The sequence below is a fragment of the Microchirus variegatus genome, assembly GCF_963457635.1.
Source record: "Microchirus variegatus genome assembly, chromosome: 14".
In the NCBI taxonomy this organism is placed as follows: Eukaryota; Metazoa; Chordata; class Actinopteri; order Pleuronectiformes; family Soleidae; genus Microchirus; species Microchirus variegatus.
Window position 1 is genome coordinate 24230036 of NC_139815.1, and position 24400 is coordinate 24254435.

General features: G+C 40.5%; 1 protein-coding gene across 1 annotated transcript in view; it reads right to left on the minus strand.

The window, feature by feature from the left end:
* LOC310936689 (CUB and sushi domain-containing protein 1) overlaps positions 1 to 24400 on the minus strand; it is a gene marked incomplete at its 3' end in the record, with an annotated part of 354020 nt that overhangs the window by 129148 nt on the left and 200472 nt on the right. The window contains exons 11-17 of the mRNA XM_083900806.1: positions 24014 to 24126; positions 17755 to 17937; positions 17402 to 17587; positions 9110 to 9250; positions 2188 to 2309; positions 2016 to 2088; positions 691 to 829 (exon numbers count right to left, since the gene is read on the minus strand). Of these exons, the coding sequence (XP_083756932.1) occupies positions 691 to 829; positions 2016 to 2088; positions 2188 to 2309; positions 9110 to 9250; positions 17402 to 17587; positions 17755 to 17937; positions 24014 to 24126 (957 nt within the window). The remainder of the gene's footprint in view (positions 1 to 690; positions 830 to 2015; positions 2089 to 2187; positions 2310 to 9109; positions 9251 to 17401; positions 17588 to 17754; positions 17938 to 24013; positions 24127 to 24400) is intronic.

Sequence of the window (24400 nt, forward strand, 5' to 3'; positions counted from 1 at the left end):
ATGAATATATAATGGTTTTGGTATTTTTCAGTCGGCAGACTTGTTCATTTAAACATTTTAGTGCAGGAATTCCACAACCAATGCATCATTGATTACACAGCTGACTATTGCATAATAACAGATTGGTGCCCTAACATGCTAGGCTAAGTGAAGAACATATAATTATCCTGTTTAACTGATTAGCTTCCCTGTTATTTTCCTCTATCGCTGACTCATTCAGCTGTGACCTACAGGTGTGACTTCAGCCAGGCTCTAAAACCAAACTTCACCATGAAAAAGTAGAAAATTAAATATCAGAATAATAACAGTAACGTTTGAATATGAAATAGCATTTAGCCTCTGCTGCACACATGGCTCTATACATCAGAGATGTATTTTAATCATAGCGATGTCAGGCTAAGTTGCATTTGCTCTTTTTTTTTTTTTTTTACACTTTTTTCTAGGGGAAAACATTAATAATTTACAGCAAAAGAAACTCACCAACTGCATTTAAATCTGACTAATTTATAATGCCTCCGAAAGACGAACTAAATGATGTACTAGATGACTTAGAGGCCCAAAAAAAATGACATACTTCACATGACTGTGTTATTGCACTAAAAAGACAAATAATCGGACTAATTACCTGAGTGAAATGTAAAGCAGAGTGGACAAAACATCGCCGCATAATTAGACCGCCGAGAAACCAACCTGTCAAAACTTATTTTCACAGCATGGTCGACCTGGGCTTCAATCACCCACTGGCAAGTGAGGGAGTCTTTATAAAAGGAAGGCCAACCAGGAGACAGCAGAACACCAGTGGCAACTGTGAGATGGCCTCCACATGGAGCTACAGGAAATAAACACACACACACAGAGAAAGAGACAGAGACAGAAAAAGAGAGGAATTAATCATGTCACTGTGTTATGGCATGAGCGCAGCGCTCGTATTTCATCATGTGAGCAGATTCATCATCTGCTTGGCGTATTTTTTGCCGTCTAATCCTTTCTGAATTTTTCGGGATCGTATGCATAAACATTAACCTCTCGTCCTGTGCGTTCCTGCACAGTTCTGAGTTGTTCTTGTCTGGAAAAAAAAGGTAAAGAGTAATTATAGGATGATCATTTAAAGGCCAAATCAAGTTTATTTGTCTCGCAAGGTGACAAAAAAAAAGCACACCTCGGAGAGCGGCAGGCGGCGTATGTTGACGCTAATTTAACGCCGAAATTAAGAGTTGCAAAGTCTCAATTATGGCACAGTGACGCCGAGCAGGAAAGAATTACCTTTAGGAGAGTTTTGATTTCACAGCTTTGAAAGGGAAAAGGCAGAATAACTTTGTATTTGCAACGGCTTTTAAAGATTTTCTTGACTCCGTCTCGAAATGAGAGGAAGTTAATACGCAGGGCATCAATTAGAGCTGGAGTAAGACCTGTAGTTCATGAGCTTTATCTTCATTTTCCTGCAATATACGATTTGCAGTGGCTTTTGCGGTGGTTTTGCCCTTTAACAGAAAACTTTCTTACTCTAAGCCACCCTGTGCATGCTCAATATGCAGTAGCCCTTCTAGAAACAACAACAACAACAACAGGAATGGGGAGGAATAACATCTCCCATACTCTCTATTTAATAAGGTGACAGCCCTATTTAGTTTGACTGTCTCTATCCCATTCATTAGCAAGAGGCAACAATTGATAATGTCATTTAGGCGACATAATCAATCATGGAGGAGATACCGAAACAAGATACCAAAATACCCACAGGCAAGTGGTTGTTTACCTTGGAAAAAAAAGTATTGAAATAATGGCATAGCCACTGTCCTTTCATTATTATGTAGCTTATCTGCACATCATGGATACATCGCTGTATAATGCATGTGTCTCACTAGCCGAGTATGCATGCAAATAGTAAGTGTCGGGAGGCTGGAGGCAAGACGAGGGAAACTTGTAAGCCTCTTAAGCTCACTTTAGCACTACAGCAAAAATGAGATAGTTGAATTTTTGGTGACCTTACAGTTTGAAAGGTAAAACATATTCACCTTCACACCGAGGTACAGCTGCAGACCAGACAACATTTCCGTCCTGGATGATGCACGTCACCTGATCTGATCCCTGGAGACATGATAATGATATAATTATGATTGTATTAAGTTTTGCTGCGTGAGTATATTATACCGAGCACGCTCCTACACTCCATAACCACTCAGTTACCTGTGTCCTGATGAATCCTTGATCACAGCGGAAGGCCACAGAGCTGCCCAGCTGGAACTGGTCACCGAACCTTTGACCGTTGACGGGAACGCCTGGGTCGTGACATTCGTTCTGACCAAACGCTACAGAGGGAAAACAGTGACATTAAAGTCAAATTAGACAACGGTAGACAAAGAAATATGTTAAATATCAAGGTCATTTACTATAAAACTGATTTTTCACTTCCACAGGAAAACATTGCTGTATCACTGTCAGCAAATGCGACTATAGCTTCTCTTATATCTGTTTTTTTGTGCACAACCTAGGCAAACTGATGAAAAAAATACATATATAAACAACAACTATATAAACACACCTGAGCAAAAAGTACTCAAAATGTTTAAAATCTGAATCAGAATTTGAGAAATTTGGAAATATGTCAGTTCAAAGTTCACTCGGCTCATCACTAAATTAGACCGTTTTTCTTTTGTTTTTGTTCATATTTTTAAAAGAAAAATGGTCTAATTTTGTAACTTCTGCACAATTATTGCTACTTTATATCACTACTTAAATGTGAATCATAACTTTGATTCAACAACACATAAGAAGACGGAAAACCCCACATTTTTAAAGCATGTGATCTATAAACAGACTCACACACAGGATGTCCATATATGGAGTTGTGTATTATTCCAACGGCAATTTACCATGGGTGCATCTGCGGCGCCGATCCATGCTACATGAGCACTAAAGGTTGAATCATATCATATCATATCATCATATAGAATTCAACAAAATCGAATTCAGGTTATATTACCCCCCCATTCAGGTGATTAACCTGATTCCAACCAAATCACAAGCCTGGTGAATGAACATATCTGTGGTTGATTAGCTACTGATGGGGAGGAAATGAAAGCAGGGAGGGAAAGAGAAGCGTAGACGAAAAATATGATAGGGAGAATGAGAGGTGGATGCACAAACGTGATGGATAGAAACACATTTGCACTGGTGAGTGTTCGAATATACACGTGTGGCACACACATACTGAATAAAGTAAAAGCCATTTTGGAGCAGTTTTGCAAAATCACCCAGCACACATTACCAAACCTGATATTATAATAACAAAGTGGTGGGAAAAATATGGAATAAAGGATGAATTCAAAAACGAGACATGTCTAGGTACTAAAGAGAAGCCAAGGTGACACACAGAGAAAAAAAACAGTCGCCTAAAATACTTTGGTGTTCGCCGAGTGTTTCAGAGAAAGAAAATGTCTGAGACAAGGTTGTGTGGATGAAATAGCACAAGAACACGAGAAAGCCTGAGTCAGACCGAAAAAGCCTGGAATCAACACGTCCGATTAAAGAGACGACAATAAAGGAGACACACATACAGAGAGGAAGTTCTGGGACACACGGAGAGAGAAAGTAAAGTCACTGACAGCGCTAAAGAGTCTTCAAAGCACTCGCTGCTCACTCCAGATCTGCAGTGAAATCAGAGGTCCTCATATAACTGCACTATGTTAAGTGGTGTGACAATGTTCGAAATAAGAAAACATTATTATTTGTGGGTGGTAAATTATAGGTAACCTTTAGCATTTGCGGTTACTCCTTTGAGACATTATCGCTTATGTTCCACTGGTCAAAACTAAATCCACAAACACCCACTTGCGTTTGGCTTCGGTCTGCAGTGGGCAATGGATACAATCAGCATTCACGCTTTAGGTTAAACGATTCTGCAACAGATAAAGGTTTTTATTGAGCTTTGGCTCCGAACAGCAGAGACATCAACATGACACCCAGCTCAATGTAAAGCCCAGTTCCAGGCCTGGACACAGGAGGAGCACTGCCTCATAAAAGGAACCAAACACTCCACCAAATCATCTCGCTGTACTGTATGCAAGGTATTATAGTTTTTAAATTTTAATTTGTTTTTTATGTTTATCCAGTGTTTAGTGCCTGCTGCTGCAAGGCATTCCAGGGAGTTCTCACAAGAATGCATTGCAGCGCAAGCATTTCTTGCTTTTGTACATGAACATGTCTCCAAAAGATGACCTCCCAACAGGAAGTGCAACGCCCGAAACAGGAAGTTAAATTTCATTTTGCCATACATTGACGGATCTGCATGAAACACGATAAGTGAGACCAGGTACCTGTCCTGGACATGTCTGCAAAAGAAGACCTCCCAACAGGAAGTGCAACGCCCGAAACAGGAAGTTAAATGTCATTTTGCCATACATTGACGGATCTGCACGAAACACGATATGTGAGACAAGGGAACTTCCCTGGACATGTTGAGGGACACAGCCTTGACCCAACATGAAGTCAGCAATTTTAAACAGGAAGTGCCCACTAACTTTTCTGTACATTGACCGATCTGCGTGAAACACGATATGTGAGACCAGGGACCTGTCCTGGACATGTCTGCAAAAGAAGACCTCCCAACAGGAAGTGCAACGCCCGAAACAGGAAGTTAAATGTAATTTTGCCATACATTGATGGATCTGCACGAAACACGATATGAGACAAGGGAAATTCCCTGGACATGTTGAGGCACACACCCTTGACCCAACATGAAGTCGGCCATTTTAAACAGGAAGTGCCCACTAACTTTTCTTTACATTGACCGATCTGTGTGAAACACGATAAGTGAGACCAGGGACCTGTCCTCGACATGTCTGCAAAAGAAGACCTCCCAACAGGAAGTGGAACGCCTGAAACAGGAAGTAAAGTCTATCATTGTCCCGTCTGCAGGCAACCTGATAAGTGTGACAAGGGAACTTCCCTGAACACGTTTATGGACTTAGGCGCAGGCACGACCAAAATTTGGCCACAGAATGTTCTCGTTCAGTTTGCCTTTTATTTCAGTTTAGCTTAAGTTAATACAACAAATGATTTAGTAGTTTTAGTTTAGTTTCTTTTTTTAAGGAATTGACTAGTTTAACTTTAGTTTTGATTTAGTCGTAGTCTTAGTTTTAAGAGAAAGCCGTGACTTGCTGAAAAGGATGAAAGAATGTTTGCCACCAAATATGGATTATCAAATCCTTTAATTTCATTCTTTAACCTTTAACACCTGCAGGTAAATCAAAAGTAAAACTTCAAATGGTCTGTATTCCAGAAAGTCAAGATCTCTTAATGTCACCTCAATCAAAGCAGTCTATATCCAGGCCTGGTGAAAGTGCTAATCCCTTCTTCTACTACTCTTTTATATGGCCAGTTCACATGCTGACTCTAGCTTTTCTAGTGCAATGTTATGAAGCGCAACCACCGAGATATTGTCACTGGTCTCCATGGTGCTTTATTTTCTTTTTTCCCTGTGATGTTGCTGCCGGCTTCTGTACTGCATTGTTTTCCACCTTGTTGGTTTCTGACGCATTTGTTGACGTCAGAGATGACTCATCAGCGATGAAACTAAAAGGCAGATTCCTCTGTTGGAGCAACAGCAAAGGAGTAAATCACCTTGTTTCAGTTGGTTTTACCCATGGATTAAAAAATATGCCAATTCTGGTGTAAGAGAGATACACGTTTCTATTCCTAGTTTGGAAGTCCTCATAATATTGGCACAGCCCCCGGTCCCAGCTGTCACCTCACTAAAGTAAACTTTTTTCACATGGCACACACAGACAGTCAATCAGTCTATCTTTAGCCCAACACTGTTTTCTAATACATGACTGCCAAGTCTGGTGTGTGTGTGTCAGAGTTCATATTTGAGTTTCAATCATTATTCATATAAACAGATAGCGATATACCCACAGCAACAGCCGTTGGTATTCATATATGCATTAAAATGTTAATAGATTAAATTATTGAAACAGCAATAATATGCCTAATCTCTCCCTGAATCCCTGAAGTATTCACGTGATCTCGCACAACTTACAAATCGTCATATTCCTAAATATATCATAAGACATTTTTGTACAGCACTTTAGTGAGTGTGAGCTGGAGGAATACATTTTACCGACTTACTGACGTGTTCAATGGAGTTAAATAAAGGTCTGTTTGGGAGAGTAAAAGGCTGGTATATACATATTATATGTAAATTTCACCTCTCAAGGAAGAGGTCATTTGGAAGGTAGTGAGTTAAATGATGCAAAACGGCATGATAATCACAGGGAATTAATCAGAATCAGTCATGCTGAACTTAGAGCAGATAGTCGGTTTCAAAGGTGACAACAGAACAGACTTAAAGCATTGAATAAAGACATGGAAACAGATGATCAGAAAAACACAGGGAAGGTAAGCATGTCAGCAGTTTTGCATGGTAACTCTATTAGCCACCTGACCGTTATTCAATCCCTGCACGACGAAAGGACATTTAAACATTTAACAGCGTTGGTTTAAATGCCGGGGCAGCATTTCAAGTCCTTTCCTGGTCAAGAATGATTAAGCCCTTCTTTGCCCCCTTTCCAAACGTCATCAATTGCTCTTTGACTGGACAGGAGACATTTCTCTTCAATCTTTTTATAATCATACACTGGTCCAAACACGAATCGAGTGGTACTCAAATATCCGTTTACGGCTGTCATTTCTCGATTGCGGAACAATTTTCTGCTTTCAAAAACACAATTGTAGCTTGTCTGGAAAATACCTCAAAATGTGATGTCCTGTTAAAGTTTGAGCGGGTTATTGCAAGGGTAAAGAATACCTAAAGTCACCATAAGCCATTGTGTGAAAAAAAAATTAAAAAAAATGAATGCCACATCAAAAAACAGCAGTATTTATTTTAAAGTTTAAACAGGCATATTCAAAGGCGCTCATGCAGCTCTAATATACAATTGTGCTGGGAGCGCGACACATTTCAACTTAGGAAAACACATGCAAATAAAAAAAACATGAGCAAATTAGGAGCCGCTCGCTGCAAATAAAACACAACACAACCAAATTTAGACGCCGATTGCAAGGAGCACAGATGACAACAGAAGTGTTTCCTGGGGGAGGTTTTGTGACTTTTAAAGTTGCAAGCACGTACCTGCCGGGTTCATCACTTTTTTTGTGTGTGTGTGTGTGAATGTGTGTGTGTGTGTTCCACTGAAAAACATCTGCTGTCTGCGACTTGCAGCGCGTTTCTTTTCTCGTGTCGAGTGTTTTTGTTGTATACGATGATGTCTTTACGCATAGAACTTGAACTAAATCAATTTCCACGTTTTTTTCGGCCGCTCCCCGTCCCGCCAGTCGATGTGCTGCGGCCCTACACTTATTTTGAAATGATTAAATTCAACATTTAATTACACATAAGCTCGTCTAGTGTCTACATGTTATGCTGATTTCACGTTTTCTGTTTTTGTTAATTACAGATTCATTTTGTCTCATAAATCAGTTTTTTTGTGTGTGAGCTTATATATATCAAAACAAACACTTTTACTTTGAAATGGCGAGCAACGTCATCCTCAAGATTTGTAATAGCAACAGCATGATGGATTATAAAGATATAATCTTAATTTCAAATCTGTAAACCATTCATTTTTCCTAAATTGTTGGACTTTTTTGGCTTTTTCTCTCCCAGCCCCTCCTGAACAGACTAGAAGTTCACTGGCCCCCAGGTCATTTTGAGTTTGAGGCTTTTTTTTTTTTTGACTTTTCACCAATAGTCATGTATTTTCTCCAGGAGGTCCAAATCAGACCAAAACACATCCATGTCTGCAAAGCAGCTCAAGACTGCAAGAGAAAAACTTATAATTATAACTTACATTCATATGGACAAACCTAACAACTAACAACTATAGACCAGCTGAAACTGACAAATAACAGAGGCCTCCGTGTAACCCTGGCACCCATCATTTGTCTGAGAGTGTTCCTCATTATATCTTTGTTGAACCTAACCTAACTGGGGCGGAGGACCGAGTAACAAGGTCAACTCAAGGTATCAGCTGATGTCTCCTCCCCTCTCCCCCTTTTCTCCAAAACCTTAGATTTACTTCTATAAATCTGGAATTCACAGGCAGAATGACAGACGACGCCCAACTGTTAACATATCGTTGTCTCATTTCTCCTCGGATCTGAGCCGTTTACAATAAACATTTTCAACTCAACTCCATCCTTGGTCGTCTCACCTGATAATCAAATCTGCACAACAAAGGGACCATATGGTGTGTTTTTATTAAAAGGTTGATGCCATGAAGTAAAACCATGATTATTACCTGGCCGTAACCCCATGCTTCTAGTGCCTAAACGTAACTACTGAGGTCTTTTGGAGCCAGCCACAGGATTATTGCTCTGTTTTATATTAATGTCAGTGATATAGAGTGACTGTCAAACTTAAAACTAAATCACACAATCAAATAAAATTCACGAGGCAGGCGCACAGAAAAAGCACGATCGTGTTTAGCCAACACCATCTCACACAGACGATTCAGAATCCCTACATTTAAACACTATAAACTGAAATATCTGACCATCCAAAGAATGGTTAAATACCATCAAGCCCACTGACTTTGACTATGCACGGTATGTCTGTCAGACTGACTTTGGGTTCAGAATACAGTGCAAGCTTCACTGTGTACCGTATAAGGAGAGTTTACAGGGAGAAAACTGAATATCCGGAAATTCTGACTCTCTTCTTTTTGTGCTTTAGACAAAGACATTCCTTTACAGAGGTCACCAACTCGTGCCGTCGTGTTTTGTACAGCAGCCTAAACTGGAAAAAACACCCATTTTCACTTCTACTTTGAGGTAGACGCTTATTATGCAAACACGGAAGAATGGCATCCTTTCTAGTATGCGAAGGCCACCGTTGTTCACAGAGACACGCGGGGAAGAGTTCTACAGAACACGCCACTGCCAATTCATACACGCTGAACCTTTGAGGGCAGGTTAGAATGTCATTTTTTGTTATTTGACTAGACACGGTCTTTAGTGGCTATAAACTGATGTCACCGGTCACTACACAGTGTTCAGAAACATGCATGTACACACACAGACTGAGGAAGAGAAAGCGGCGGGTACATACTGGTGTAGCTGATGTTGAAGCCTTTCCCCGTGTTTGAGTGATCCGACTGGAACTCCAGTCTCATGACGTGTCCGTTGGAGGCGATCTGTGACGGAACGTCTTTCCCCGAGAACGTTCCAAACGTGGTTGGCTCAGACAGACCTGAAATAGAACAGAGTTTGAACAATCTTTTCGGGGACACTTTTTTAATGGTGCTTATCTAATTTAATCTGCATAGCATTAAGGCAAGGACACATTTGGAAAGTGAAGGACTCCTGTAAAAAGAAAAACAACAAAATGCCCCAGGAGACCTCGGGAGATGTATTAAATCCTATTAGGGTTAGAAAAGGTCCTTCCAATTTAATTTGAGCTCATTCGATACTTTTTGAGACTTTCAAGAAACTTGGATTCTAACGTGCCGCTCTGATATTATTTTGCAAACAAAATCCATCAACTGTGCTTTTTTCTGTTTTATTGAATAGCGAGTCTCGCTTGTGCCAAAATGGAAAGATAATTCATTTAGGAGCGGCAAACAAGAGTTAGCGTCAAAATGTGCCTTTAAAAGATATCCATGGTTAAAAACTTAATAAGGATATTCTTTTCTGACATGCACAGAGGTTGAATATGGAAGTGAAGTCGAGCAAAATGTGACGATGGAAACAGGAAAAGGAGTAATGACCTAGTGTGTAAATCAAAACATTGACACTGCCGTGTTTCATATAATACATTGTTGACGATGGGGAAACCTCTTCAAACCGTTAGTTTTGACCATGTGACTCTTGGGTCATCGACCTTATATCAGCACTCTAAACAATCCGTTGTCGGACAGCGTTCGAGTTCCTCTCGTGATTTTCCGGGGCTCTGAGCTCAGTTTACGGGGTGTAGATGTCCTTCAGGACGGGAAGAGGTGCTCTGATTGGGAGTTCATCTGAGCATATTACTCACTGCAGAGCACTCTAATCTCAGGCAGAGTAGTTCCTATAACAGGAGGTGATGGTGCCTGTCAGGACGCTCTCCACTTCAGGATGGAGGATGAGAGCTTAAATTTATTCTGCTGTCTCAACAACTTAAGTCTCCGTCTGGAGTTTTTGAGTGTGTGCGCGCTCGGTGTCACGAGTCCAGGTCACCGATGTACGCCAATTTATCTGATAGTAGCAAACCCTTCCACATGTTCACCTTCCACAGCGACAAGTTATTAACACTTTACTGAATAATTATTGAGTAACTTGTCCCGACTGACCCCAGTTTGATTACTTCATTACATTCAAAGTTTTAGCAGATATATCTTTAGATGTTCTTCTCAAACCACAGAGATAAAACATTGTTTTTTTTAAATAAAAGTTGTTTTTCAGTTAATTGTAGAATGACATGTTTACGAATGACATCAGGAATTTTTTTTTTTTTTTAAAGTTCATCAGTATAATGTAGATCACTGATAATGTATTGCATTTTCCACAACTATTAATTCATTAAGCAACAAATTGTTCATGCCAGATAAAATCTATATTAAATTGAAAAGGACTCAACAGCTGTCAACACATAAACAACACTGTGTTAAAGAAATTTAAACAAACATAGGCAGCTTAATAGGAAGTAGGCCCAAAGTAGGATCAAAATAGGACCGAAGTAGGACCGAAATAGGACCGAAGTAGGACCGAAATAGGACCAAAGTAGGACTTAACCATCAGGGGGCAAGTCTGATGGTAGCAAAAAAGAACATTCTTGGAATGGAAGACTGTGGAAAATCAGCATACAACTTGATGATGATTAATAATGTCAGTAAATAGACAATAAAGCACATCATGTCTGATTTCATTTACTGATTTGACGCCATGCTTCCAAACAGAAGTCAAGGTGCTTTGATACTTTCACACTGCAGCCTTGACTCGACACGCCCCCCAACACTACCTGTTTATAAACAGTTTTGTGATTGGTCAGAATTTTTGGCTGGATATTTGCCGTTCTCTGGCTGGTGACACACACACACACAGTGTTCAGTAAATGAACAGTTCCAATTTGAGCGAGCAACTAGGCTACGGAGTCGTATCAGGTAAGCGACTTGGTCGTAATAGGCCATTTATAAGAACTCTGTTCACCAAAGATGTTAGTGGCAGTGGCACTGTTGGGCTCAGACCGCCTCGATTTGTGCCAGAACGGTGTGTGATTGCTGTGTTTCGCACAAGCTTATTGGAACTGATCCAGGGGAGAAACGTCCCCTGTTTTGCAACAACAAGCTAGGTAGGTATGTTGGTTTTAGCAACTGGAGGACTACGTCCATTTTTTTACAGCCTATGGACAAACTATTTTGTATGCCCCGTCCTTCGACCAAATATAATGGAAATAGTTTCTATACTTGTTGAATACACATAAGCACAGACAGCACCAAATATATGGAAAATGAAAAAAATATCCCCAGTTGCAGAGGTCGAGGAAATTCTTTGAGCTCTTGTGCTTACTGCTCATAGCAGCAACCTTTCTTTTTCTTTTCTTTTTTTTACATTATTTCAATCTTAATCGACAAAATTTACAGTCAGTGGCCTGAAAACGCAGACCCTTCATTGCTGCTCTGCACCGCCCTAAGTCCCATTAACAACCTCTGTTTGTCTTGGCAGAGAGTCCACATATTGCCATTTTCAGTATTAAAGCAAACCGTACAGACATCGGGGCTTGACACAACTGACACACGCTGATGCTCTTCTCTGCAGATGCTGCGTTTAAGTGATTCACTCCACTGTCTCTCATGGGGGGTTTGTGGAGCCCATGGTCATCGATGTTACTGCACCTGAACGTGTCCTGAACCGCAAATTCCCGGGCAATTCCGCCTCCAGTGAAGGGAGCATTGACTTGTTTTAAGTACTCACGATGCCCTTGGGGGTACACACGATTGCAATGAATGGCTGAACCTGGCTGCTATGTTAAGGTATGTTCTAGCATTATGACATCGCCCTATACGCATTGTGTACCAATTGAATGGCAGTGAAACCATTAGACCTCCCCCAATTGGCCTGCCCAGCTGTAACCATGCATCACCTCGTTTCTGCCGGAGACATTTGTGTCACAGCGTAGGACCATTTACTGCAACGAATGGTGATATTATTTTGTGCGGCAGAACACGCTCTGTACACAGCGATCTGGAGGGTGCTCCCCAGTGATCCAGACGGCAGTGACACATTCAGTGGGGAGTGCAATGAAACCCTAAAGGGCTACAAAGAACAGAACCCAGCAGGGTCATATCAGCGAGATATGAATTATACATAATGCACCACAAAAAAGAAATGCCATCCTCAAGTCGTGGTACGGTAATAAGGCACCGGAACAGGAGGAGGTTGAGGGAGGAAAACAACAGGCAGTGATGGCGCCATGTAGCAGGTAGAAATAAACAGATTTAGTAGCCGTTACAGTGCCACAGTGATCAAGCCTAAGTGTGGAGGCTCCTGATATTACACACATCGCTTTATTGTCTTGATTGAATGTGATTGGAATTGCGTTTGTTCATGACTGGTGATTAGAAACGTCAACTGATGCCGGTAAGTTATTGACACGCACAGTGTTTTTGAGTTTACTGCCAGAACTCGCACAAACGCTGTTGAGCTGTGGAGCAGACAGATGTTGCAAGGGGACTGTGAATCATCAGAAAGTGCCCGCAGTTGTGTGTGGGCACATGAATCAGACACTGCCGACTGTTTATCAAGTCCTTTAACGCCTAAGATTTTGAAAGTAGTTAAGGGTCATCTCTGACAAATTAAAAGGTTTGATGTGGTTATTTATACCTGTGTTCAATATCGTTAATTAATTGCCTTTAACTGATGTTTTTACCAACTCATGTGCACTGACAGTCGCTTCAGTCTTGGTGACATAAGCCTATTTATTGGTCAAAAAACTGGATAACCACTGCTAACATCTGGCTTTATTCTGCAGTGGGAATGGATACAATCTAATCTAGATACAGATTTCATTGACAGTTGAAAGTGAAAGATATGAACGTGAAATCTCTGTTGCGTTGTCTTTGGGTCGATCACGTGTATGTTGTGCATTCCCAGTTGTTTACAGCACGGCTTATATGGAAACCCACTTTTTAAAAATGGCAAACTATCAAGACCAGCAAATTATGTACATAATAAAGCAATTCTGACTATTTTATTGCCCTTTTTTCTTGTTTTCTTGTCTAATATTATTCTCGAATAGATAAAACCAGACATTCCCAAGAGAGAGATGTCTGATAAATACATTTTTACTTTATTAGATTCATTTATTTAAACAGTGAAAGCCTGGAAAAAATGTGACCCACCCTCAAAAAATCCCTTGCAACCATGTTCTAACTACTGTTCTACTGCACTAATACTGTAGGATATTCAAATGTTAGTTTTAGTATACTGTCATAGGTTTATAGTTGTTATTTTGTACATATTTAGTATTTTATTTGATTCCTTTTTTCTTGTCTACCCTTTAATGTTGGGGCCACATGCTTGGCACTTAAAGGGCAGTTTCACCCATTTCCCCCCCCCCACTTAAAATCATTATGATGCTGATGTGTTTAATTCACATTCTTTTACAGAGTTGGATTAAATTTAAATTCATGTATTCAATTATTTAATTTTTTCCAGATTCTTCTACTCATATAACTCGACAGAAACACGGTAAAGAGCAGTTTTTTATTTTTCTTTGAAGGATGTGACTTTGACATTGACTTTTTGGCAATTTTATTTAAAAAAAATTCTCTGTTGTGTGTGAGACAAGCTATAATGAGTTAATTCTATATGTTTTATTCATTAATAAATTAATTTTGAAACATAAATACGTTTGTATTGTGAATCATTTATTGCTCCATAGGAAAACAAACACTTTTGTTCATAAATGATGTGAAATATCATCATAAACGTTATTAATTTAATGTCTTCAATTACTTTTTTTTCCCCACTTGATTGGCCTCCTACTGTGTGATGTAAGTAATAAGTCAAGGATTGCCTTAGAGATAAAAACAAAAGTAAAGCAAAGTGATCTATAGAAGGGTGGCCGTCCAGCCCTGGCATACTAAAGGTTCAGGTAAACCTCCAGTTTTGTAGAGCAGTGGTTCTCAACCTTTTTGAGTCGCGACCCCAAATTTAACATGCACGGCTGTCCGCGACCCCGCCTCCATCCACACACACACACACACCGGTGTGAACGCATGATGGGTATGATGGATAAAGCACTGTCCGAGGTGCTGAAACAACGCCCGATCAATACACCATTGGCTACGTCGCATTAACAAATCAGACAAGCACTTATGATCACACTTCAGCTATTAGTATTTATTTAGAAACACTTTTGGATTTTTTTAAAAACATACAGCAGCATCAAGAGGGGAACTTTTCACGTGAGTAATAGACCGACAATTGTCACTACATCCCATCTTATTGCTGGTAGTTGAGCCGGTTAAAATGTAAACGAATAACGCAAACTTTCTTTTTCTTTTTAATGAAATAAAATGATAACTATAGGGATGGGAATTACACAGCATTTTGAGAGTCGACTGTCGAGGTTTAGTGTCAAATTTTAAGCTCAAAAACATGGCTGTACTGTCCAATATTGACCATCAAAGCAGCGCTAATAAAAATGAGGGGCAAAAAAAAGAGAAAAACTCTCCGCTGTCACGGATGTATCTCCAGATGGCGGTCAGGTGGTGAAAAGCTGGTGTATCCAGTGTACTTTTTATGCCCAACCGCTCGTCGTCATTCTAACGTCTGATCGGACGCTACATTCATTTAGATTTTTTTTTTTTTTTTTTTTTTTTCAAAATGATTTGGCAACCCCCAGAAATCATCTCGCGACCCCAATTGGTTGAGAATGGCTGTTGTAGAGAGTGGGATAAAGTTTGCAAATACACCACATCACCATCATCAAGATTGCAGTAACACGTTTCTTTTTTGGCGAGAAAAGGAAGACATGACCTGATTTTGAAATAAAAACCCAACGGCACAGTGGTGATTTTGAAAACGTCACTCACTGGAGGAAAAAACCTCCTCAACTGACGATGGGAAAATGTTTTTTTTTTTTTTTTTTTTAACCATTTCACCAAAAAACACAGCAGTTTCAGTAAATTCAGGTATTAAAAAAGGTTATTTTACAGGTAACGCTCTGACATGTCATCTGTGTCCGTATTCATTGTGTGATGATTGTATTCAGACCATGATTCATTTGAGGAAACTCATAAACAGTAATTATACTGTAATCAGATAAGACGCTCAGGAATAATTCACACATATCAGAAACTGCTCCAGATTACTGAGTTGACAGCGGTACGAGATTATGATGTTGACGTGTGTCACATCCTGCCTCAGCTTTATAAAAAAAAAAAACCTCTATCCAATCCTTTGGGCGTAAGCAATCAGCATGATCCATTGAAGAGGGGTTTTCATTACTATGTTAAGTGCAGACACTCTACTGAAAGTAGTGTGAGGGATGGAAGAGGAGCCACAGAACTGCTCCTGCGATAAAACACACAGTTTGTGAATTTGGGGAACACGCCAGGCTCTGTCTTTTCGCAAACATTTATACATATTTCCCATATATCATCACATAAAAAAACTGAAGAATGAACGACATAATGTGAAAGAGTCTTGACTTATCTAAGAGAGGAGATTTAGAGGAAAGCCTTTTGTAACGGTCCATCACTGTGTGCTCTTTTTTTATGAGATGGTGACAATAGATTACTGATAATTTGCTCACAACTCAGAAGAATGTGTTGTGAACCTTCCATGGATTTCATGTTGGTCTTTAAATCTCAGAAGACTTGATTATTACTGCGGTTGCTCTGTTTACTTCTTTGTATGTCAATGATCTATTCCTTCAGGAATAAAAAAAAAAAGGAGGAGATATCGAGTTCAAATAAAACCCTGGTTAATGTATAGAGCTACATATTTATCTTTCTTCCTGGAATACAACAAAACATCACTTTTCATTTCTTCATTTTAGAGGCAGAATGATGGTCGTCACATTGTTTGAATTACAGAAGGTTCATATGATGCATCTGACTCTCACTGTCTCATTAAAATAGCTCGTCAAAGGTGTTTTTCCTTCTTTTTTTAATCAATAATTTACATTGAAGGACTGTTGCAGTGAAGAGCTGTGCTTGTTGTTTTTTTTAATTTTATTATTATCTGAGAACTATAGAGCTGCCTTTGAGTTCAAACCGATTTATAAATAAATTCTGTATGATTGTGAAGAGCGCAGTACTCGTATATCAGGCACATTAATATAACAGCTCTAAAACACACTCAGTAATCGTGAACAGTGGTGTTTGAAGAGCTTCAGACCGACACTGATGTCGTCAGTGTCAAATCTGGATCACCTAACGACAGTTATTGGTTTTACGTTCTAAAAAAAATCCTACAATAATAACTTCTTTTTTTAACAATTACTTCTAATGCGACCCGTCAGTTACAGAGTAACTTTTTGTTCGGCGTGACAGGCAGTGATTTATCGCCATGGCAAAACAAGAGTTCGAGGCTGCGACTTTCATCTTAGTTTGTTCGACGCGGTCGTACCAATTGCCCTGCAATTTTCAAAAAAAAAAAAAAAAAAGCTGCTACAGAAGTTTATAGCGACTCGAGTAAACACAATACCAATCGATAGATCTGATTGCTGTGTGTTCTGTGTGAAGGTGTGAATTATGTCATTTCTGCAACAATAAAAAAGAAAATCCCATCCAACCACCCATCAGTCAAATTCAATCTGCATTTTTTTTTTTTGGATAGCCTTAAAAGGTTTAAAATATATGTCCATCCATGCATACTTCTCATGACCGTAACTCCTAGACTGTTTGTGATATCTAGAAAATTCCAATCCAACAATGGATTGTCCAGGATGTGACCCCGACTTTCGCCCTATGTCAGCTGAGATTAGCGGGGATAAAGCCGTAGAAGATGGATGGATGGATGGATGGATGGATGGATACCGGAAAACAGATAAAATAGAGCTTTGCACCCATATACTTGTCATTACGGTAGCCCTCAGGACTTCCGCAGAAAAGATTCACCAGCGCATCATCCTAAACGGTTGAATAACTGCCAGATATCGAAAGAGAGTTATCTTTGAAAAAGAGGCAGAAGCACTCACTTATTGAAATTTCTAATTCTACAGCCATAAAATCAAAACTAAATCCAGGTGGCCTGATTATCATATGTTATTGCTTAACATAAGAGTTAAGCAATAAACAATGTGTCTATCCACACCCTAAGATCTAACCCAACTCTTTAAAAAAAAGGGGTTATTCAGTGTACCAACCATTAGCAAGCACAAAAATACGGTGAAATATAGAAATATATTATTTACCTTCATCTTTGACCACCAACCAATCGAACTGTGGCTCCAGGTCAAAGTCAGAGAAGAGGAGATGAATGCGGCTTCCTGCTTCAGAGATAATTAACCACACACAGTTCAGGTTGTTCCCATATTCCTCTGGGTAGTTCGGGGACAATATTGTCCCCGACGGAGCCGTGAAGTTGAAGAAACACGAGACTACAAAAGAGGAAGGAGCAAAGGAAGAAAAGGCAGGAAGGAAAAAAAGATGCTAAATCGATCGGTAATTAGGCAAGAATGAAAAGCAAGAAGGCTGATTAAGAAAGGGGGGGGGGGGGGGGAAACACAGCAAAGAAACACAGACTAAAATAAAATTGTGTTCTTACAGACACAGCTGGGTTTATTCCCCGACCATTGGTTGTTGTGCTGACACGTGATGGTCCTCTCTCCCACCAGTTCAAAGGCCGACTGGCAAAAGAAGGTCAACGCGTCACCGTGTTGAAAGCGATCGCCGCTGCGCCGACCAAACCCTGGCACCCCGGGGTCACCGCAGCCGCCACGCTCTATTTCTGTAACGCACAGGACACGGAGAGACAGACATGGGTTTATGCATATAATTAATGTCAACATGTGACACGGTGACACTCAGATAAGGGGCGGCTTGTTTTTGCTTATGAGGTTAGGGTTAGAAGGCAATAACGGGCTTAAAACGATGGCTGAGATAGTCACAGGTGTCAAATGTGAACATGCTGAGTGTCGTGTACAGCGGTGACACCAACAGGCCACTTTATTAGGTACAGCTGGTTCAACTGCTTGCTAATGCAAACAACTAATCACATGGCAGCATTTAAGGTCTGTTCGTACTCCGTTTGTTTTCTTTCATACTTCACGAGAAACTCTTTCCATTGAACCACGTCCACTTAAATTTTTTTCTGACCAATCACACAAAGGTTCTGTTCACACGATGTGTCGAGATCTACCTGCAACAACGCCCACATTTCTCCGAGACCGAGACTACCAATTTGTCTGTTCTTGCAGAGTATGTACAAATCTTTAGGCAAGTAGACATGGTCAGGATGACCTGCTGAAGTCAAATCAACAGGAAAATAGGGAAGAAAGTTGATTTAAAGGTGGAGTAAGTAGTTTATAGTGCCATCTAGAGGAGAGGCTGAAATTTACAACAAAGAACTGCTGCTCTGCTCACCCCCTCCCTTCCCTGAGCGCTACGGTATCCGCAGCCTGTCAAATGTCGTCCTCGTCGTCTTTCTCCGTGTCAGCAGATGAGGTTTGTGAGGCGAGGGAGAGGGCGGAGCTACCGCGGCCGTAGCAGACGAAGCGGAGAGAGAGGAGGCGGGACTTCCGCTACAAGTAAAGAGACGCTTGATTTGTTCTCTCGCGTTTGTCCTTACAGGCTCCGGTAGAAACATGGCGTCTCGCTGCTAACAGTGGCTATGCAACCGCGGCCCGCGACCATGTTATTTTACATGACTTTTTGAAACACTACGAAAATGAAACAAAAACTATTATACAGCGACTAGACAATGCAGGAGCACATAATATGTATAAAAAAGTGGATTTTGGGTTATATAAACCCATAAATACTACACATTGTACCTTTAAGTTGCCAATATTGCTCACTCAAAGACATTTGCAGGAACACAATTTCACATATAGATTATTGTCGGTCTGTGTTATCTGGTTGTGTGTTTATTTACGCCCCTTTAACCGCAAACACAGCCTTTGGCCAAATACAAAGACCGCAGTCTCGCTTGACGTCCAGTCACCGTGGGGTCCACGACGACCCGATGGGAGGAGGAGAGGAGCAATCATGAACATTTATGTAATAACTACTTTTAAGCTGGCAGCGACTCTAGTTACACTGTCACCCCTTTGACAAATGGCGCGCACCGTCAAGTCTACAGCGGGCGACGCTAACGTGGCTCAAGGAGCGGAGAATGCGAATGTTATTTTTCCCGCTGCCGTGTTAAGAGATGAAATACAACCTTTGAATCGATCGATTCCACTGTTTTCTTTTCTCAGAGCTAATTGTCATCAGGGTGTAATTGTAGTGCAATTCAGCTTTAATAATGAAAGGCAAAAACAATAAAGAAGAGAAGCACTCGCACACTCTCTCGCACACACACATACACCGATCTGTGTGTACATTTGTTAGTTACAGCACGAGGAGGCAACAATCTACAGGCTACAACGCTGGTTGTGATGCTATATACGACAACATACAATAAGTTATTTCTTTATTTCTATAAGTTTATTTCTCGAGCAGAGACGGAGACAAATGGAAAACAGGACTTCCACTATCTGTTGGGTTCTTATCGCTAATGTTTTCTTCAATCTGATCAATAAAGTTGACGCTATGCTATCAATATACTGTCTATTTTATTGGTATGAGTGTCACATAAGCTGCACTGATGAACTGGTGTTCCATCATTCTTCCTGTCACATTTCCCCTCCGCCTTTATTGGGACTATTTTTTTTTTTTTTTATCCACCGCTCTTCCCTCATTCCCCTCCTAAAATTTGACATTCCACCAGGCGTCTGTCATCTTGTAACACATGCTCCACCATGCTTCTGGATCCGCTCTGGGCAAATACATCTCAAGGTGAGCTGTGCGTGTGTCGATGTGTGTGTGTGTGTGTGTGTGTGTTTTCCACACTTTTACTATCAGTTGGGATGTAAGTACACCCATAAGAACATACTCAATGCTCAAGGAGGTGCATGTGTGTGTGTGTGTGTGTGCATGTTCATGTGGCCCTCAGCTAAGGTGTCACACCAGCTGACGAGTGTCAAGATGGATATCAGCAATCTTGAGCCCCTGGTAGGTTCTGTCATTATGATAACTGCCTCTCTCACTCATTCCTTTGTCACTGGTAGTTTGTTCTTCCACTTTCCCTTCTTTCTTTTCCTGGCATGAATGTATTCTAAATTAAAATGCTTTGTTTGTGTGCAACAACAAGGATTCCCCCCCTACCCCCCCCGAACATCCTTCAATTTATTGACGGCCATTGAGAGGAATAGTATTTTATCAACTGGGATAAAAAGATGTTTCAGAGACACATTAAGGCTTAAATACGTTGAAACGTAAAAATGAAATAATACTCAGATGGATACTTAAGGGACCTTTCCAATAGTTTAGTGTGCGCTCAGTCTATTCACAAAAAAAAAGCCATAAAATGTGTATTAACTGCCAATATTTTCAGGAGAACCGTGTGCGGCTGTACGTGAGAGCCACATGTTGGTTTAGAATCATGTTTGTATGATACTGAAATGAATATTTAGACAACAAACACATCTTGTCGATCATAAATTGTAAGCAACAACTCACAGTCAATGATTATGATCAAGTGATCTACTATTAACCATCCGTGTTGGTTTTCTCCAACTGTTTCTTTAGTGACCAAATAACCAAATATTATGTTTCATTCTGCAGGACTACAATGTTAGTATCTTGATTCCAAATGTCCCTATCATCACATTTAAACGGCACGACACCAGAAAGTACCTTGAAGACACTCAAAGCTAATTTCAGTCCTCTGATGAGCAGAGAAGAAAAAAAAAAAACCCAAAACATTATTTGCATCATTATATTCTTCACAGCCGGTTGCCGTCAGCTTGAAAACTTGGCAGTAGAAATTCCACTGAAAGCTTCAATTATCATCCGTCTCTCTCATCTCTCTCACGCTCTCAGAACACACACAATCGCACACAGACACAAAAAAAACACAAAACGCACACAGATGCGGTGATTAAGTGCAACATTTTAGCATTCGAAAACATGGCAGCTGCACAGTATCACACACGCACGCACACAAGCAAACTCAAATGGTGGAAGAGCTATCCGGGAGACAACACTGATCAAAGTGTGCACCATGGTGATTTTATCTAAAGAGACGGCATCGCACACGGTGAGGCTGTTACATACATGCACGGATGCACACACAAAAAAAACACACACCAAAGGCAGTTGTTTAGTTATTCTGGGGAAGAAACAATCTACACATTGAGTGATCATTAAAAACTTTTTCTTTCTTTCTTCCTTTACTTTTATCCTGCAACATGCCTCATAACAATATTTACTATTGCCTTTCCATGTGAGCACCTGTGTACCTGTATGTGATTTACTGGATGTTTGATTCTGTGTGTATTTGATCACTATTTACAATGTGGTATGGCACAATGCATTTTAAATTGAACCTGTGGGTGATTTGCATTGTATGGTATAGTTTGGCATCGTATGGTATGGTATGGTATCATATGGTATGGTATGGTATGATATGGCATGGCATGATTTGGTTTGGTATGGTATGGTATGGTATTGTATGGTATGGTATGGTATGGTATGGTATGGTATGGTATGGTATGGTATGGTATGGTATCATATGGTATGGTATGGTATCATATGGTATGGTATGGTATGGTATGGTATGGCACGGTACGGTATGGTTTCATATGGTATGGTATGGCACGGCAAAGTATCATATGGTATCATATGGCATGGTATAGTATAGTATGGTATGGTATGGCATGGCATGGCATCGTATGGTATGGTATGGTATGGTATGGCATGGCATGGCATGGTATGGCATGGTATGGTATGGTATGGTATGGTATGGTATGGTATGGTATGGTATGGTATGGTATGGCACGGTACGGTACGGTATGGTATCATATGGTATGGTAAGGTATCATATGGTATGGTATGGTAAGGTATGGTATGGTATGGTATGGCATGGTACGGTATGGTATGGTATCATATGGTATGGTATGGCACGGCAAAGTATCATATGGTATCATATGGCATGGTATGGTATGGTATGGTATGGTATGGTATGGTATGGCATGGCATCGTATGGTATGGTATGGTATGGTATGGTATGGTATGGTATGGTATGGCACGGTACGGTACGGTACGGTATCATATGGTATGGTATGTATGGTATGGTATCATATGGTATGGTATGGCACGGCAAAGTATCATATGGTATCATATGGCATGGCATGGCATGGTATGGTATGGTATGGTATGGCATCTCAGTATCATATCTCAGTGTCTTATCTCTCCTCATCTTATCTTAGTATATCTTATCTCGGCACAGTGGGTTTGTGGTTAGCACTGATATTGTTCAGCGCTGTTGATTCTCTGGTCTGGGGCCTTTCTGTGCGGGTTCCCTCCCACCATCAAAACATGTATATACATTTTGGTCAGGTTGGCTCAGTCACAGCAGCTTTGTTCAACCCTCCATCTGACCTTGCAATTCCATCCATCCATCTTCTACCACTTAATCCTCTGCATGCGGGTCGTGGGGAGTGCTGTGTCAATCTCAGCTGGCCCTGAACAGGTCGCCAGTCCATCACAGGGCCACATATAGAGACAAACAACCATCCACTCTCACACCTACAGTCAATTTAGAGACTCCAATTTGACTAATCCCCATAGTGCATGTTTTTGGATGGACTATGGAGAACATCTTGCTGCAAAGGCAAGTGTGCTAACCACTACACCGACAGTGTGCCACCTCGTAATTCTGTCCTTTCATCTTATATTATCTTATCACATCGTCTCATATAATGTGGCATTGTATTGTATCTTAGCTTAGCTTTAATCTTATCTCAGTGTGTCTTATCTTGCCATATCCTATAGTAAGAACCAACTAGTCAAAGTAAAAAAGGGCCATTATAGTGTTGTAAGGGCAAAACGAAAAAAACAGTTTGGTCCTCAAATCAAGGTCAGTCGCACTTACGCCTCATGTTGAGCAAACAGGGGCCTTACAGGTACTGTAAATTGATATTAAAGGTCTCACATCATAGTTCCATGTGCAGGCATGCACACCTGAGGAGTAACTAACCTTGGACAACACTGTCAGCAACATCACTGGAGCAGACACGGCTAAGCAAACTCAAGAGCACAACCTCCATCACTCTAAATCGCTCTCTTTCTCTCCCTCACACTATCTGAGGGAGTCTATTTCTTCTCACTCAATTTGTCATTTCGTGTCCTTCTGTACCACTCAATTTTTTTGTTGTCCCTCTTCCCCTCGTCCGCACCTTTATTACCTTTCTCCCTCCACCCATCACACCCTTTGTCTCAAGTGAATTCCATCAGTACCTGTTCAATTCAATTTACTGACCTGCATCGCCACGGCGAGATGTATTATATGATCAAAAAATAGAAATAGAATAAGCAGGGGATTTTCAGAAGAATGGGTTTATGGAGGAGTGTCTTTATTTCTCTCTCTCTCTCTCTCTCTGGCTCTCACCTTCATTCAAAGTGACTGTCACCATCTCCATCTCTCTATCAGTGTCAACGTTGGCATAATATAGAAAATAACCAAGCAAAACCTCCGAGTGATCGACGCATAATTCATTTATTACCTTTTTGGCGGTGCACAGTCGCGCGCGTGTGCGCACTCGCAGACAACAGCGGCTGCGTTTCTTATTGAATCGGCGCGTCAGCGACGCCATGACTTTCACACTTCATTATCTGAGCATATTGTGTATTTGTGTGAGCTTGTGTGTGTGTGTGTGTCTCTCTATGTGAGTGTGTGAGAGAGAGAGAGAAAGAGAGAGTGACGACAAGCTATAGATATAGTGTATATTTTTGGCAGTAAACTGTAAAGGAAGCCATACCTTCATAGACGGCCTTAAACCCCGCTGAGCCGATGGTGTCGTCCGATTGCAGATGTAGCCACATTTGATTGGACAAGCTGACGATGAGGTCAGGAACGCTGGAACCAGTGAGTCTAAACACACACACACACACACTTAACCTGATTACATGATATATATAAATATAAAACTATGTCCATTCTAAATATAACATTATCAGTGCTAAAAGTCAAATAACACCATAATCACAGCATGATAATGATTACCAATTAATAAATAACACTATGTTAACCCTATTAATTAAAAAAACCTACGTGTATATGTGTAACCCCCCAAAAAAAGAACTAGTGTTGGGAACGTTAACGGCTGGTGTTAGCGTTAAAGGTGTTAACGCATGACGCGTTTCCA